General features: G+C 41.1%; 1 protein-coding gene and 3 pseudogenes across 1 annotated transcript; all 4 read right to left on the reverse strand.

Moving 5' to 3' along the window:
* Positions 1-791: 791 nt before the first annotated feature.
* Positions 792-2,416, reverse strand: LOC116924477 (annotated as a pseudogene).
* A 149-nt stretch (positions 2,417-2,565) lies between these two features.
* On the reverse strand, positions 2,566-4,634 carry LOC116924478 (annotated as a pseudogene).
* A 6,522-nt stretch (positions 4,635-11,156) lies between these two features.
* Positions 11,157-11,990, reverse strand: LOC116924479. The gene has a single exon (XM_032930998.2). The coding sequence runs from the start codon at positions 11,988-11,990 to the stop codon at positions 11,157-11,159; it is 834 nt and encodes a 277-aa protein (XP_032786889.2).
* A 1,423-nt stretch (positions 11,991-13,413) lies between these two features.
* Positions 13,414-14,743, reverse strand: LOC116924480 (annotated as a pseudogene).
* Between the last annotated feature and the right edge of the window lie 300 nt (positions 14,744-15,043).

Below are 15,043 nucleotides of genomic sequence, written 5' to 3' on the forward strand. Positions count from 1 at the left end.
CATACTTCCGAGAAATTTCACTCCACCAATAATACGTTAGTGTTAAGATTTCATGAATCGTTAGATGAGATTTGTGAAACCAAGAATATCTTCTACTGTAAACATATATACCATTAAGCCAGAGTTCAGAGTCTGTCTTTCCTTCATCTTCAAGTATAGCGTGAGAGAAGAGGGAGTTGTGCACTGATCTGTGGTTTCACCTTTGTTACAATATCGTACAACAGGTCAACAGCATGTGATGAGTTTTTGAAATTTCACCAAATGAAAAAAAACCTGTTGCCTTGAAGAAATTAGTGTTTTACATATTGAAAAAAAGGTATCATGTGTGAAAAGTGAGATTTTACTTATTCCATCTATACAAGTTTTAAGGTTTGAAGGATTACGGTTTTTCGCCGTTTCTTTACCTTTACGACCTGACAATGACTTGATATCACATAAGAAGAATGTTCCTCGATATCATTTAATGAAAGAAGTTGAATGTGTATAAACCAAAAGAGTAGGTTTACTTTCAACTCAAATTTAACACAATATATTTCACATAATCAGTTCAATCCTGGGTGTGTATACATGAGACTACATAATAAGGTAGCAATTTTTTACATTCGTGACAGAACCATTCGTCATCGTCATTACCCGAATAGTCATCAACGCACATGCGATGGAACCAATTCTTGCATCCCTCGCCGTCACAGCCGAAAAAACTCTATTCTTCAAGCGATGTAGATGTAGATGAAAGCAATTGGTATTCCGTTCTGCGGCAAACACAGTAGACCTCAATTTTTTCAGCTATCTCACGAGACCTCGTCTTGCGGATGATCAAAGATGGAAATAACGTCAATTTCTTTGCTGTCATGCACTGCATGCAGGAGAGACGACATGCAACTAAGGACAAGGGCGTTATCCCATGGAGTCCTAGACATGCTGTCATAGACCAGTACGTGTTCTGTTTGACTAAATCCCTTGGCAACTAAGACCCAGTGGTTGGATCCGTCGTGGACAATTTGGAGCCATTTATCTCCCTGTGCCTTAGGAAAATTAAGTGAGGCTCCCAGGGTGCTGCAGAACAACCCACCGATGTTTGGGTGGTGCTGTTTCAAGAATGACATTGCCATATTGACAAAACTAGACGTCAGTTGATTGGTCTTGGTTAAATCGTCCACTTTATCCAGGAACAGCATCGGCCGAGCAGCGTGATTTTTTCTACCTTTGAAACTAACAGAAGGCACTGATGGTATCTGTTAAAGTGCGATGAACGTATGTAAGTAAAAGAAATAATATATCCCAAAATTATGTATAATTACTACGTCAGGGCTATCCGAGGTTGGCACAGCTGAAGCTGGGAAGATGTCTTCTTTGGAAGGCATCGTCGTTACCGACTTGGCATTTTCTTGATCATCGAGAACCGCTATGATAGACAGATCAGCTTCATCAAGCCTCGGGCTATCGGATGCTGGAATAGGTATCTGTAAAAGTGCGATGAACGTATTTAAGTAAAATAATTGATAAATCGCTAAATTATTTATAATTACAAGTACAGGGCTATTTGATGTTGGCACAGTTGACGCTGGGCAGAAGATGTCTTTGGAATGCATCGTCGGTGTTAACTTGGCATTTTCTTGTTCATCAAAAAACGCCATTAATATAGACAGATCAGCTTCATCAATTGTCAAGCTATCGAATGCTGGAACTGGTAACTGTAAAAGTGCGATAAGCGTATGTAAGCAAAGAAAATTTTATATCGTAAAACAGTGCACTACAGCAGGGCTATCCGAGGTTGGCACAGCTGAAGCAACCAGACAGGTTTCTTTTTTGGAATGCGTTGTCGGTGTCATCTTTGCATATTCATGATCAGAAAGAACCGCTATTCAGGTAGACCGATCAGTTCCATTAAGCCTTGGGCTGTCAGCTGATGACACGCACTTTTTTTCCAAATGTGAAAATAATTAATGTTTTATTCAGTACCAGATAAATAGTTATTAGACCAGCTTGGTGATGACACTGGGTCGGCGTCGCTTCCAGATTCATGATCCACTTACTCCAACGCCCCTCTTCTTGCTGGAACATTTTTGCTTCGTCCATTCTCTCTTGATCCACCACTGAAACGTCGACACGTGTAGTCTTCGTCTTCTTTTTGTAAGCAGTAAAATATTCTTTGTCCTGTTTTGGCCGGCCTCTTTTAACAGGGGCAACGGGAAGACGGAGTGATGCCCAAGGTTGAGAAAAAACCTATAAAGGTATTTTTTGTTAGAATACCATTTATGTGTTAAATTTTTTTTTAAATATTTACCTTGGTACTTACTGTAGATGTTTCAGTACATTCGGCAACAGTCGGAGAATCAACCAGTAACTTGTTTGAAGGATTCTCGGTTTCCTGCTTCTCGTCTTCCATTACTCGAAGGGGTTTCTCCTCTTTCATTAATTTGTGAATGTTAATGAAGAAGTGCAATTGGACTTCGAAGTCGGAGGCTGCTATCGTCCACTCATCGTGTTGGCCATACTACGAAAAACGTTAGTGGCCATGATATATTGGCTTTTCCACGTTGCACGCAGCCGGGTCTTTTTCGTTTACTGAACTCCAGATGGCGATGAAACGCTTGCAGAAACGACCGCATCATTCTTGTAATATAAAATTTTTAAAAAATAAGTTTAAAGTTATTGATAATCATGTTAATTTTGCTTTACCTCCAGACATTCATTTAACCAGTGATTAAAAAATGATCCCACTGGAATTTCGGTGTTTTCTTCAATGTGGAAGTAGATAATGTGGCGGCAAGGCAGTAAAAAATCCAAGAGAAACTTGCATGTGCAGCCAGTTAGATCTTGTTTCAATTTGTACATAGTGTAGCGTGAAACAATGTGGTACGTTGATAATTCCTAAGCAGAATTTATAAATTAGATCCATTTAAAATAATAACATAAAATTTAGTAACCTCATTAAGTAGGAAGTTGTAATTCGCTTTCATTATTTTCAGTTCTGCTTCGAGATGGCATCAAGCAAAAGGCGAGATGGTGTCGGCAAACTTTTTTGAACAACGGATGCTTTACCGTTCAAGACGATTGGTGGTATTGTTACCAAACGTTGGAAGATTTCGACGTCCAAGGTTACTCCATTTGTCGGCTATGTTGAACCAGTTATTTTCGAAGTATTCTGCAATACTTCCTGGTCTGGAACCCATGAAGTATGTACACATTTTTAATACATTATATTGATTATCTTTATCTGTGGATTTACCTTGTTTCAACAGGTACGCTTTTGCTGTTTCAAAATCAGCCTGCGTTTCAGCATACAGAGCCGCACGAAACTGTTTAATAATGTCATGGATTTTTTCTTTGTCTACGCGTTCGCCATCCTTTGGTTTCTTTATGTAGACGTCTACGGCCTTCAATGCGTGAAACTGACAAAGGATTTTCTCCAATGCGGCTATCTCAGCGCAGTCTTTGTCGGGTATGGTCACTTTTGTAATGGAGACGTCGTTATTCTGTAGGTAGAGTTAAGTTTGATTATAAGAAACACTTAAAATGTAATTTAGATATTCATTACCTCTGCAAATATTCGCAGGCATTCAGAAATGGCTTCCGTCGTCTCTTTCCTGATGAAGAACAAAGCAACGGGTTGACCATCGCCATTATTGTCTTCTATTAGCAAGTAATACAGCGCAAATCCAGCTTGTTCAATTTTGTACGTCCCGTCTACCTCGACGACTTTGCCGTACATTTTGTACAGTTTGCGTTGCTTTTCTAGCTGCACGAAAATAACGCTGACTTCTCCTTCCGGATCATGCAGAACTTTGACGACGTTGTTTGGATCTTGTTGTAGACTATCAAGAAAGCCAACTGCATTCCTTCAATCGTCTTCCAAATTCCCTAATGACATAAAAAAATTGTCCTTGATTTGTTCAAATTTTTTTACAAAAATGAAGTGTGTTCGCTAACCTATTAATTTCTGCTTCATATTAATCAGGTCCCTGCTAATAAGATTGGAACCGAATTTATCTTGGAGTATCTTGCGAATTTTGGTCGGCTGAGCGCCGGCAGAAAGCGCACCATTCGCGAAACTAAGGGCCTCGTGATTCATATGACTGTAATAACGTGCAACAAGTTCATTCCAGGAAATATAACATAAAATCGAATCATTTAACCAATCCAACATACAACAAAACCTTATTACATCACACGGAATGTAAATTAAATAGTTCTAGCACATTAATGTAATTTGGAAACCAATGTAAAAGTAAATCTTACCTTTGTCTTGCATAGGTCTTGACATGTTCCGCAGAAACAGGGTGATGCTGCAATTCCAAGACCTTGATCTCAAACTTTTCACTAACTGGATTTAAAACAAATCTAATCTGCACTGGACAATTGTTTGGCATCACATTTTGGTTCAGTCGTGAACCTTTTACTGATCGTGATTTGTGAGTACCAAAATGAGGGCACATGTATCGAATTCTTTTGAACTCAAACTTTTCGTCAAGTACGATTTTATTTCTTCGGTCATTTTTGTAACTACTAATTGACTCACAATGACCACGACGCAAATATACATTTTCTGTCTCTAAATTCTTAATAAAGTCTACAGTCTCAGAATTACTATCAAAAGTCTGATTTAAGGCAATTGATTTTAGCAATGACATTCTGAGATGAGGCACTAAACTCTATTGAGGAATATTCTTTTACCAACATTATTATATAAGGAAGACAAATGTTACAAAATATTGGTAGCCAAAAAGAGAAGTGGTTAACATTGTTTATGATTATCGCCGCGGCGTTTGAACCCAAAGCAACCCATCATCAAAGGACAAGGCGCTTCCATATTCCGCTCTTAAAGGATCTTTGATCGACGCCGCACCATTTGCCGATTCTTTCCCCTCTTAAAATCAATTATTTTTTCATTGTCAGTTCATTCATGTTATGACAAAGCACCAAGTGAAACTGAACACGAAAATACCAAGTATTTTTTCGCACTCACAATTCCATTAAAATTTCGTTTGATATTCTCACTATAATAAAGTAAACTGCATCTGCATGTTAACATAGTTATGTATTGTTTGTTTCAAGATATGAAAGATGGGTTTAGCTGTTAGTTTATTGGAATAGGAGAATTCATTGCATGGTTATATAGCGTGAAATCAGCTGATTCACACGTTACGTGTGAATCAATCAGCAGAAATGGTGAGTTGCTGGTCAATGCATTTAAAGGTTACAAACAACCCCTCGAAGCCCCGTTCTGAGAACTCTGGCTCGACCTTCAGCCAAATAATGGCAAGAAGGTGACAGAGGGTGACTCACTTTGTGTTGTTGAAAATTAACAAAGTAAACAAAAACAACAAATGCGTTGCATTTTCAAAAAATCTTTATTTCTATAAACAAGTTCATAAATTATTCATTCATAGGCATGATACGAAAATCCTATAAAATATCCATAAATGATATACCACAGCTTTACTTTAATTTAACACTAGTTTTGTTTAATGAAAACATGTTAAAATTAAACAAAACGAGAAATTATTTTCATGTAATTCTAAATTGAGAAATTAATTAAAAAAAAACGAGTTATTGTTAAACATACGTGTCCAACCCCATCTGTGTGCATAATGTGCAACCATGTACAACCATTGTACGTGGCTCTCTTGCTTTTTTGTACTGCTACCGTACACCGTTTTCTCTCTCTCTCTGCATCTCTCTATCAAAGTAGTGATCTCCAACTATTCATTCAGGTACTTAATAAAAGATCATAAGTGTGTTTCTCAATTGTGTTATAGCTAATTCAAACAGGTTATGGGCCCAGGTTAACCGATATTTTTTTTTCTTAGTAAGTTCAAAAAAAAAAAAAAACACCAAACTCAACCACGTTGAACAACTCAGTGGCACAATTGTTCTTCTGCCTCCCATTGTGGAATCGAAATAGTAGAGGTACTTCACACATAATTACTTGCCAATATGTGATCGATTGTCCACTAATCATTTATATGCACAGACTTAAGGGACGTTACTACTATGACTGAATCAAAAATTCCCAAACTTAGCCATATCGAGCAGTTCAATGGCACAAACTTTCAATTGTGGAAGTACAATTGCTGGCTCGTTCTTGACCAAAGTGATTTACTTGATATAGTAGAGGTATTTCACACATAATTATTTGACAATATGTGATCGATTGCCCACTAAACTTTAACAATACTTACTGTTCTCAGGGGAGGTCCAAGTTACCCCAACCAATTGTTAACGAAGACGGGGTTACCATTAATAGCACCCTTATCAAAGAATGGAAGAAGTGTGACACAACTGCTCGAGTTATTCTTATGGCAACTATCACCCCAAAAGAACAACAGGCGTTCGTTAATTGCAAGTCAGCATTTGCCATTTGGGAGAAACTTGCAGCACAGTGCTTGCAAAATGCTTCTGCAAGCACACATGTGCTACAAGCAAGTTTCTTCAACTACCAATATGTCAGTGAACATAATATGATGACTCACATCACGGCAATAGAAAATCTTGCTCAACAGTTGGAAGACCTAGGGCAACCAATGTCTGAATCCCAAATTATGACCAAGATCGTGTCTACACTGCCGTACAAATTCAGAGGTTTCATGACCGTATGGGACAATCTTTCTGCAAAAGAGAAGACGATGCCCCAACTTATTACCAAATTGATGAATAAACAACATAGAAACACTTGCTCATCCCCTCTCTTAGAGAAGTCTTCTATGAAAGCCCCAAATGCTGAAGCCTTTACAGCTACTAAATCGTATAATTTCAGGAACAATCAACATCAAGACACGACAAGAAACTATAAGAAACAAAAAGTTCTATGTGAGTATTGCGGAAAGGCTGGCCACACGGAAGCAGAATGTCGAAGACGCATAAACGAAGAAAATGGAACCCCAGACGTAATATGTTCATACTGTAAATGCTATGATCACACTGAATCAATATGTCAAAAGAAAATCAGACACGAAAGGAATCATTCTAAAAGAAAGACAAGCAATGCTAAACTCTCCCTATCTAATAACCTACCTTTTGCGCTTGGAGCAAGTACCAGACAACTTACAAAAGGAGGATGGTATGCCGATTCAGGAGCCACACATCACATGTGCGAGGAAGAGTCCATCATGCACAAATACATTCCCACCACATCGACTTCGTGGACTGTAAATGGAATTGGTGGAATCCAACTGATTGTTCGCGGACAAGGAAGTGTACATATCACTACTACAGTATGTGACACGATGCACGCGGCCATACTACATGACGTGTTGCATGTGCCTGGTCTAGACACAAATTTGTTGTCAATCGCATCAGTCACTGTTCGTGGAATTGATGTTCATTTTAAAAACCGAAATGTAAATTTCGTACGCGAAGGAACAATTGTAATGACGGGGAAGCGCACTGGAAGAAATTTGTATTTTCTCAACATCACAACAAGAAAAATCACCGAAGACCCTGAATCCACTAAGAAAAACTTCGCTATCATCGCGCACACTGCCACAGCAAGTAAGGATTCACTCTTCAAGTGGCACCAACGTCTCTCCCATACCAACTACCGAACGATTATCAAAATGGTGGATGAAGAATTAGTCGACGGAATCAACTTGCAGGACCGCATTACTCCTTCCAATGTTTGCCCTGGTTGTGCCTATGGCAAAATGCATCGCCTCCCTTGTAAATCCGAGCGGAATCGAGCCAAACAAGTTGGAGAACTTATCCATTCGGATGTATGTGGCCCCATGCAACAACCATCACCAACCGGCTCTAGGTACTACGTCACCTTTAAAGATGTCTTCAGTGGGTATCGAGTAATATACTTCCTTCAACTTAAATCTGAAGTCTTCCAGTCCTTCAAGCTTTTCGTGTGTCGTATGCGGAGTGAAACGAAGAAACTTGTACACACACTTCGAACAGATGGAGGCGGGAGTTTTACAAGTAATGATTTTTGCGCATGGCTCACTAGAAAAACTATCCGTCATGAGATTAGCCAAGCACATACGCCGCAACACAATGGCGTCTCTGAACGAGACCATCGCACAATTGGAGAAGCTGAACGCAGTTCAATGCACATGAAGGGTGTTCCACTTGAACTCTGGGCGGAGTCTTACAGCTGCGCCATCTACACACTCAACCGCACACTATCCAGCTGTGCCCAACTTACACCCTATCAATTATGGTTCGGCAGAAAACCAAATATTTCACATTTAAGAATATTTGGCACTGAGGCCTATGTCCACATCCCTGACTGTGAACGTCGCAAGCTGGAGCCAAAGAGTATCAGATGCATATTTGTAGGCTACTGTGACAATACAAAAGCATACCGTTTTTGGGATCCGACAAGTCAGCGAATAAAAATCAGCAGAGATGCGCTGTTTAATGAAGAAAATGTTCTGGTCTCCTCTAATTCATCAGCTGAACCTGGATTGCCTCCTTCTGACACACCAAACACCATTGAGACTACTCTATCCGACACCACACCACATGACCAGCCAATATCTGAATCTGTCTCAATCAACGTGCCCTTTGTCATACCGGACCCAGTCGTTTCAGTCCCTAAATTCGTTCAACCAAGAGAACTTCGGCGATCGGCCAGAGGTCATCAACCAAGGCGAGAGTGGGCGGAGATTGCGACCCAGAATGAAGACACTCAGCCAGATGGTGACACACTCAATGAGCCAACTAACTACAATTCAGCCATCTCCGGTGCAGACTCACTTAAATGGAAGAAGGCTATGGAAGAGGAATATAGCTCTCTTATGAGTAACAAAACTTGGTCACTGGTACCACTCCCCTATGGTCGGACTGCTATCGGAGGTAGATGGATCTACAAACTTAAACTAGGATCTGATGGAACTGTGCAACGATACAAAGCACACTTTGTTGCAAAGGGGTACACCCAGCGCCCCGGTTTAGACTACGTCAAAACCTATGCACCAGTGGTCAAACTTGACTCACTTCGAACCATCTTATCCATTGCTGCCCACCGTGACCTTGACATGATCCAGCTAGATGTCTGCACGGCTTTTCTCTATGGAGACGTTGAGGAGGAACTTTACGTTCGGCAACCCGAAGGCTTCATTTCTCCCAACAATGCCTCACTCGTCTGCCGTCTCCACAAAGGGCTTTACGGACTCAAACAGGCCTCACGCTTGTGGAACTCAAAATTCGATGTTTTCCTTACTAAGTTTGGATTCATCAGCAGCCAAGCTGATCCATGTGTATATTTGCGAAAAACTAATCTTGAATTTACAATCTTAGCCATCTGGGTAGATGACGGAATCGTTTGCAGCAACAGCACGCAAACAAACGAGAACATCCTCATGTACCTCAAATCTTATTTTTCCATGTCTTCAGGTCCAGCTGATTTCTTCATAGGATTACAGATAACACGTGATCGCCCTCAACGTAGGCTATTCCTGTCTCAACCCCAATATATTCATCGAGTCATTCAAAGGTTCAAAATGATCGACTGTCATCCAGTCAGCACCCCTGCTGACTTTAATTCTCGCCTTAGTGCAGCTAATTCTCCAACGACACCCGAAGAAATTACAGCCATGTCAGACACACCATACAGTGAGGCCAAAGGATGTTTGACTTACGCTGCAATTTGTACACGGCCTGACATATCATTCGCCGTCGGTCAAGCAGCCCACTTTAGCAAAAACCCTGGTAAACCACACTGGACAGCAGTTAAGAGAATTATTGCCTATCTCGCAGGAACGAAAAACTACGGACTTCTTTTTTCTGGAAAAGGACGTGCTGAATTCTTAGGCTATACTGATTCAGATTATGCAGGTGATTTAGACTCCCGGAAATCTACATCTGGCACGTTGTTTGTCCATCTTGGATGTGCTATTTCATGGAATAGTCGAAGGCAAACGTGCACAGCACTCTCGACCAAGGAAGCAGAGTATGTAGCCGCTAGTAACACCACTAAAGATGCAATTTGACTTCAACGCCTCATTCAACAGATTGGTAGCATTCCATCCGGTCCTGTGCGCATAATGTGTGACAATCAGAGCGCCATAAGCCTTATCCATAATCCTGCTTATCACCAGCGCACAAAACACATTGATGTCAGGTTTCATTTCATTAGAGAGAAACAACTTGCTGGTACGTGGCTCTCTTGCTTTTTTGTACTGCTACCGTACACATGTTTTCTCTCTCTCTCTGCATCTCTCTATCAAAGTAGTGATCTCCAACTATTCATTCAGGTACTTAATAAAAGATCATAAGTGTGTTTCTCAATTGTGTTATAGCTAATTCAAACAGTTATTAGGGTGTGTTAAGGTTATTATTAAAATATTAAGCCGTATTTTAAAAAGCTAGACCTGGAGAATTAGAAACCTGGAAAGACAGACTCTGAACTCAGGCTGAATAGTATATATGTTTAACAACCTGTTGAAATAAATCTTTACTTTGAATCTAATTATCTCTGTGTAATTAAGGCTGCAATGGAATACCTGATTTTCAATCCTTTTGGTGATGTTGATATCGAGGCTTATGAAGAATTGTGAGAGTAGGAATTGTGGTAACACCTGAGCAAATAAAGCAAGAAGTTGAAAAGGTTAATGTTTAATGAATTCAAAGCCATTCAAAACACAGAACCAGAAAGCCATTCGTCGCTAAATGAAAGTACTATACTACATATTCCTTTCCGGAGTGCAATAGCCACTTTTGACGCTGGAGGACTCCGGACTACGGAGTGCAATAGCCACTTTTACACTAGAGCGCTCCGGACTCCGGGGTGCAATAGGCGTGACCAAAAAACATGGAGATCTCGTACCGCTCTAGCTGCACCGAAATAGGAGCTTCTCACCGACATATTTTTTTGTTCTGTAGCACAAACGATCGGAGACCTTATTTCTTTTCATTTTTTAAAATGTTCACTTGTCAGATCTTCATCTAGTTTGACGTTTTTCATACACAAATCTTGGATTAGGATTTTTGCGCTTGTGGCTTACGGCGCATAAAACCCCAGCGGATCATAAAATGAGCCCATTCCTTTGAGAACGTCGCGTTTGTTTACCTTTTCAATTGATGGAGATAAATTTTTAACTTGGACGTGCAGGCAATCGCTATTGCGGTCCCAAATTAGTCCAAGCGTTTTTGACTCCGGTAAAGCGTCGAACGTTCCTTTCTCCTCCAGTTTTTTCTCTAAGTTGCGATCACTGAACCTCCAAGCCTGGAGTGGTAGGATTCGCACCGCCCATGATACTGTTCGCTTGATGAAAGTAACTTTCGATCTCAGTTTGACTATCACATCCGGTGATAACATTGTCAACAAAAACACTTCGCTGCATATCAGCAGCCACTTTAGAACCATTTCTTGACAGATGGGGCATGACGACAGAGTTGAGAATGAAAAGCGATGATTTCGCACCAAACGGAACTACTTTGAAGCGATAGATAACTAACGGCAAATCAGGATCTGGTGGATTTGACAACCACATCCAACGTAGATAATCACGATCGGACTCATGAAGCTCGATGTGATGGAAGGCTTTTTCGTCGTCAGAAACTATGCCTATAGCGTGGACTCTGAATCGAATTAAAAGATGAACTTGATCATTGTGAAGGGGCGCACCAGTTTCAACGCAGTCATTAAAACTCACGCCATTCCAACCTTTGTTGGAGCAGTTGTGGACAATCCGGATGGGAGTGGTCGATGACTCTTTCTTCACATAGTGGTACGGTATGTAATGGCAACCTTTGATGAATGCCTCTGACGGAACTTGCTCGATGAACTGGTGATCTAACTGATCTTTGATAATATCGGCAAACACTCCCAACATCCCGTCTCTTGATAAACGTTTGATGATTGCTTGGGTCATATTTTTCACCATGGTAAAATTAGAAACAAGTTCGGGGTGATCACTTTTCCACGGGAATTGGGCAATGTACTTGCCGTCTATGAACTTAATGCATTTCTTGGTGTAGTCCGTCGCTTCACTAACTTTTTCCTGACGAGGAATGATGCCCAGAGTCTCCAGCGACCACATAAACGAAAATTTGTTCGCACTTTCAACAAATTGTACATGTAGACTCCGGGATTGTACTTGTTTTTTCACTCTCACATTTTCCAGCTTGCCGGACCCCAAATAACCAATTTTGGAACCGATTGCGGTTGGTCCGTTACCGCGAATGGGTCGCTCGTCCTCGATGAAACTACAGTAGAAGTCTGCATGAATTAACAAGTCGATAGAGAACAAATCTTCATTGTTGCAGGGATGAGCTAAATCCAAATTCTTCAAATGCGGAAGTTCTTGAAGATTACGGCGATATTTGTCTTCTAGGGGGTCGACTAAATAATCGATCACTATCGATCACATGATGACGAAAGTTTCATCGTTGACTTGAATCCCAAATTCGACAACTTCAAAGAATTCCGGAGCGAAACTAGCATGGGCGAATCCCGACGTTGTGATGACGCCATCTGGAAGCACAGCCCCCACCCCCTCACGGAATCTAGCTCGGCCCTAAAAAGCCCCTTTTGTCCTGAGTCTTGTGTAGACATCTATAGCCGACAGTCAATTCAAATACAGATTCCGCATCCTTCACGTCACGTCTCGTTCAGTTCATTACAGACGTAATTAAACACCCTTTAGTTTTCGCTCTCAGACCAAGGCGTTTTACTGGGTCGCGCGTAATCCAACTTCTTTGCGCGCCTTCATCAAACAATGCATTTGCTTTAACTTCACTCTTTGATGATCGAATCTTTATGATTGCCGTTTTTAAGAAAACAAACGGGTATGATACTACGTTGACTGAGCTTTTTTGAACAACACCGGCTACTTGATGAGGAACATTTGAACTTTTTACTTGAGAATGAGCATTTATTACCGAAGTTGCTGAAACGCTGGCTGGCCTTGAATAATCATGAAGACTGGTATGATGCGGAAGTCGACAGATCATGCATACCGACCGAGAATTACAATCCTTCCGTTGGTGCTTGGCGCTTGAGCAGCCGAAGCATAGACGCTTCTGTTGAATTATTCTTTTCCTCTCTTCGATTGAAGAAACTGCGGTACACTGAGACACGGGGTGATCAACGTCACAGAAGACACAAGGAAAATGAAATGGAGGCTTTTGCCCCGTTGCCCCGTTAAACATCGTAGTTGATTGTCTAGAGGGGAATTGTTTAATTGGTGGTGGTTGACTCGGCGGCAGTGTTGAAATCTGTTCCGCCTCCATGACTCGTATTTCTCCCTTTAGAACATTTCTCAATTGTTCAAGTGTGAATTCGTCTTTGCCGTGCTGACGAGCTACGTTCTTTCGTACATCGGCTGAGAGCTGATCTAGAAGAATGCACACCAACAGGTCACCGTATGTATCTGGGGACTTTCCCAGAGACTCTAGGCCACGGACATACGACTCTACCTGGTCGTAGAAGCCACGATGGCTTTTTAGATTAGCTTCCGGTTTCTACAGGTTGTATAAGGCTCTCATATAAGCTGTGATCCCCTTCGGTTTTCTTCCATATCGCTCCTTGAGAAGGTCCACTAGGACTGCATAATTTTGGTTGGACGGAATCAAACCGTCGACTGAAGACGAAACGTTTGGGTCCAGTTGGCCCAACAGATAGTTAAACTTGTTGAGGTCTGCTAGCGAATCGTTGCTTTCAATCTTTGCAACAAACGCTTGCCAGAACGGCTGCCACTGAAGAATATCGCCATTAAAGCGAGGCAAGGGGATTTTTGGACGGCTCGTCGCTCGAGAAGGAACACTTGGTGCTGGAGTGTGAGGATCAATATCTGAATTTGCACGACGCAGTGCATTGATTCTGTAACGAAAAAGATCTCCAGCGTCTTGAATTACGGTATTTTCAGCATCAGTTGCTTCAATTTCCTCCTGTAAATCTTCTTCGCTAGTGACATTAAGAATCTGCTGATCCATCTCTTCCAACACATCATACGGACTTTTAGCTCAACTAGCTTGCTCTCAAGTTCGTGAATCTTTCGAGCTGGCCACGTGGTGATAATGACGCTAACACACGATAATTTGAGATTTCCCTGTCTCAATCAGGTCGTTTGGAACCGTCACCTTTCGTGACGTTAACGTGAAATAAAAGAAAACCAAGACCACTATCCTGGTTAAGACACCAAATTTGTCAGATAATTCCTAACATTAACTTTAAGTCTTTTGAATCTTGGAGTCAGATCTGTATTTTGCAACCTTTCGCTACCACAGAAAATGAGCTACTGCCTTCTGGCAAACATTTTAGACCTCAAGGACAATCAAAGAGGGGTAAGGGGAAAATATGATGCGCTCAATAACCCGAGGGGTTTGACACGCTCAGGCTTGTCTGGGCCCAACAGTTGGGCTTCGACTTGTCATTACAAAATGCGAAGAGCAATACAATTAAATTGAAGACATTCTTGAGGGGGTTGGAATTTTCCGACAGGAGTGTAAATGTCAGTTTTTCATCACGTCTGTTGAATATAAAACGGTTGATGTCACCGTCTGGTCTTGCGTCTTAATTATAAGCTCACTTAGAGCTATTTTATGAAAAAAAATTACATTTCTTAAATGAAATCTGAAATTTCACAATAAAGTGAAACTTTGAGTGCGTCTGATTTCTTGAAAACGGCTGAATCAAACGTCTGGCGACCTGACGTTAGAATCCGTGTATTTTTGTATAATTTACCATGTAAAAATTTTCCCCATAAATAGTTTGTGTTTTTGGCCAAATCACGCTGACTTTGGGATTGAATAACTCCCGAACCCAGACGGTCTGAATAGTCAGACGCGCCATCTCGTGGTTCTCCCACCCTCCCAACCCAAACCAGATAGTCAAGTCTTCTCTTAAAAAGTTTGTGTTAATTGTGACAAGGGCTCCCTGACTAATAGAGATATTTTTAAATCTCGTTTTACCGTCCGCTAGCTTGATGATAACTGGTGGAATTTTGGTTTCAGAGTTGCACGGTTGTTTATGGGTGGGCTGCAGATATTCATGAGATTGGAGCGATGCATAACGGATTCATAACGCGACGTGGTTCTGATGTAATCGGCACGTGAGGGGGAAGGGACAGAGAGCTGTTTCGCAAGGAAGGTA

The sequence above is a fragment of the Daphnia magna genome, linkage group LG10, assembly GCF_020631705.1.
Source record: "Daphnia magna isolate NIES linkage group LG10, ASM2063170v1.1, whole genome shotgun sequence".
Lineage (NCBI taxonomy): Eukaryota > Metazoa > Arthropoda > Branchiopoda > Diplostraca > Daphniidae > Daphnia > Daphnia magna.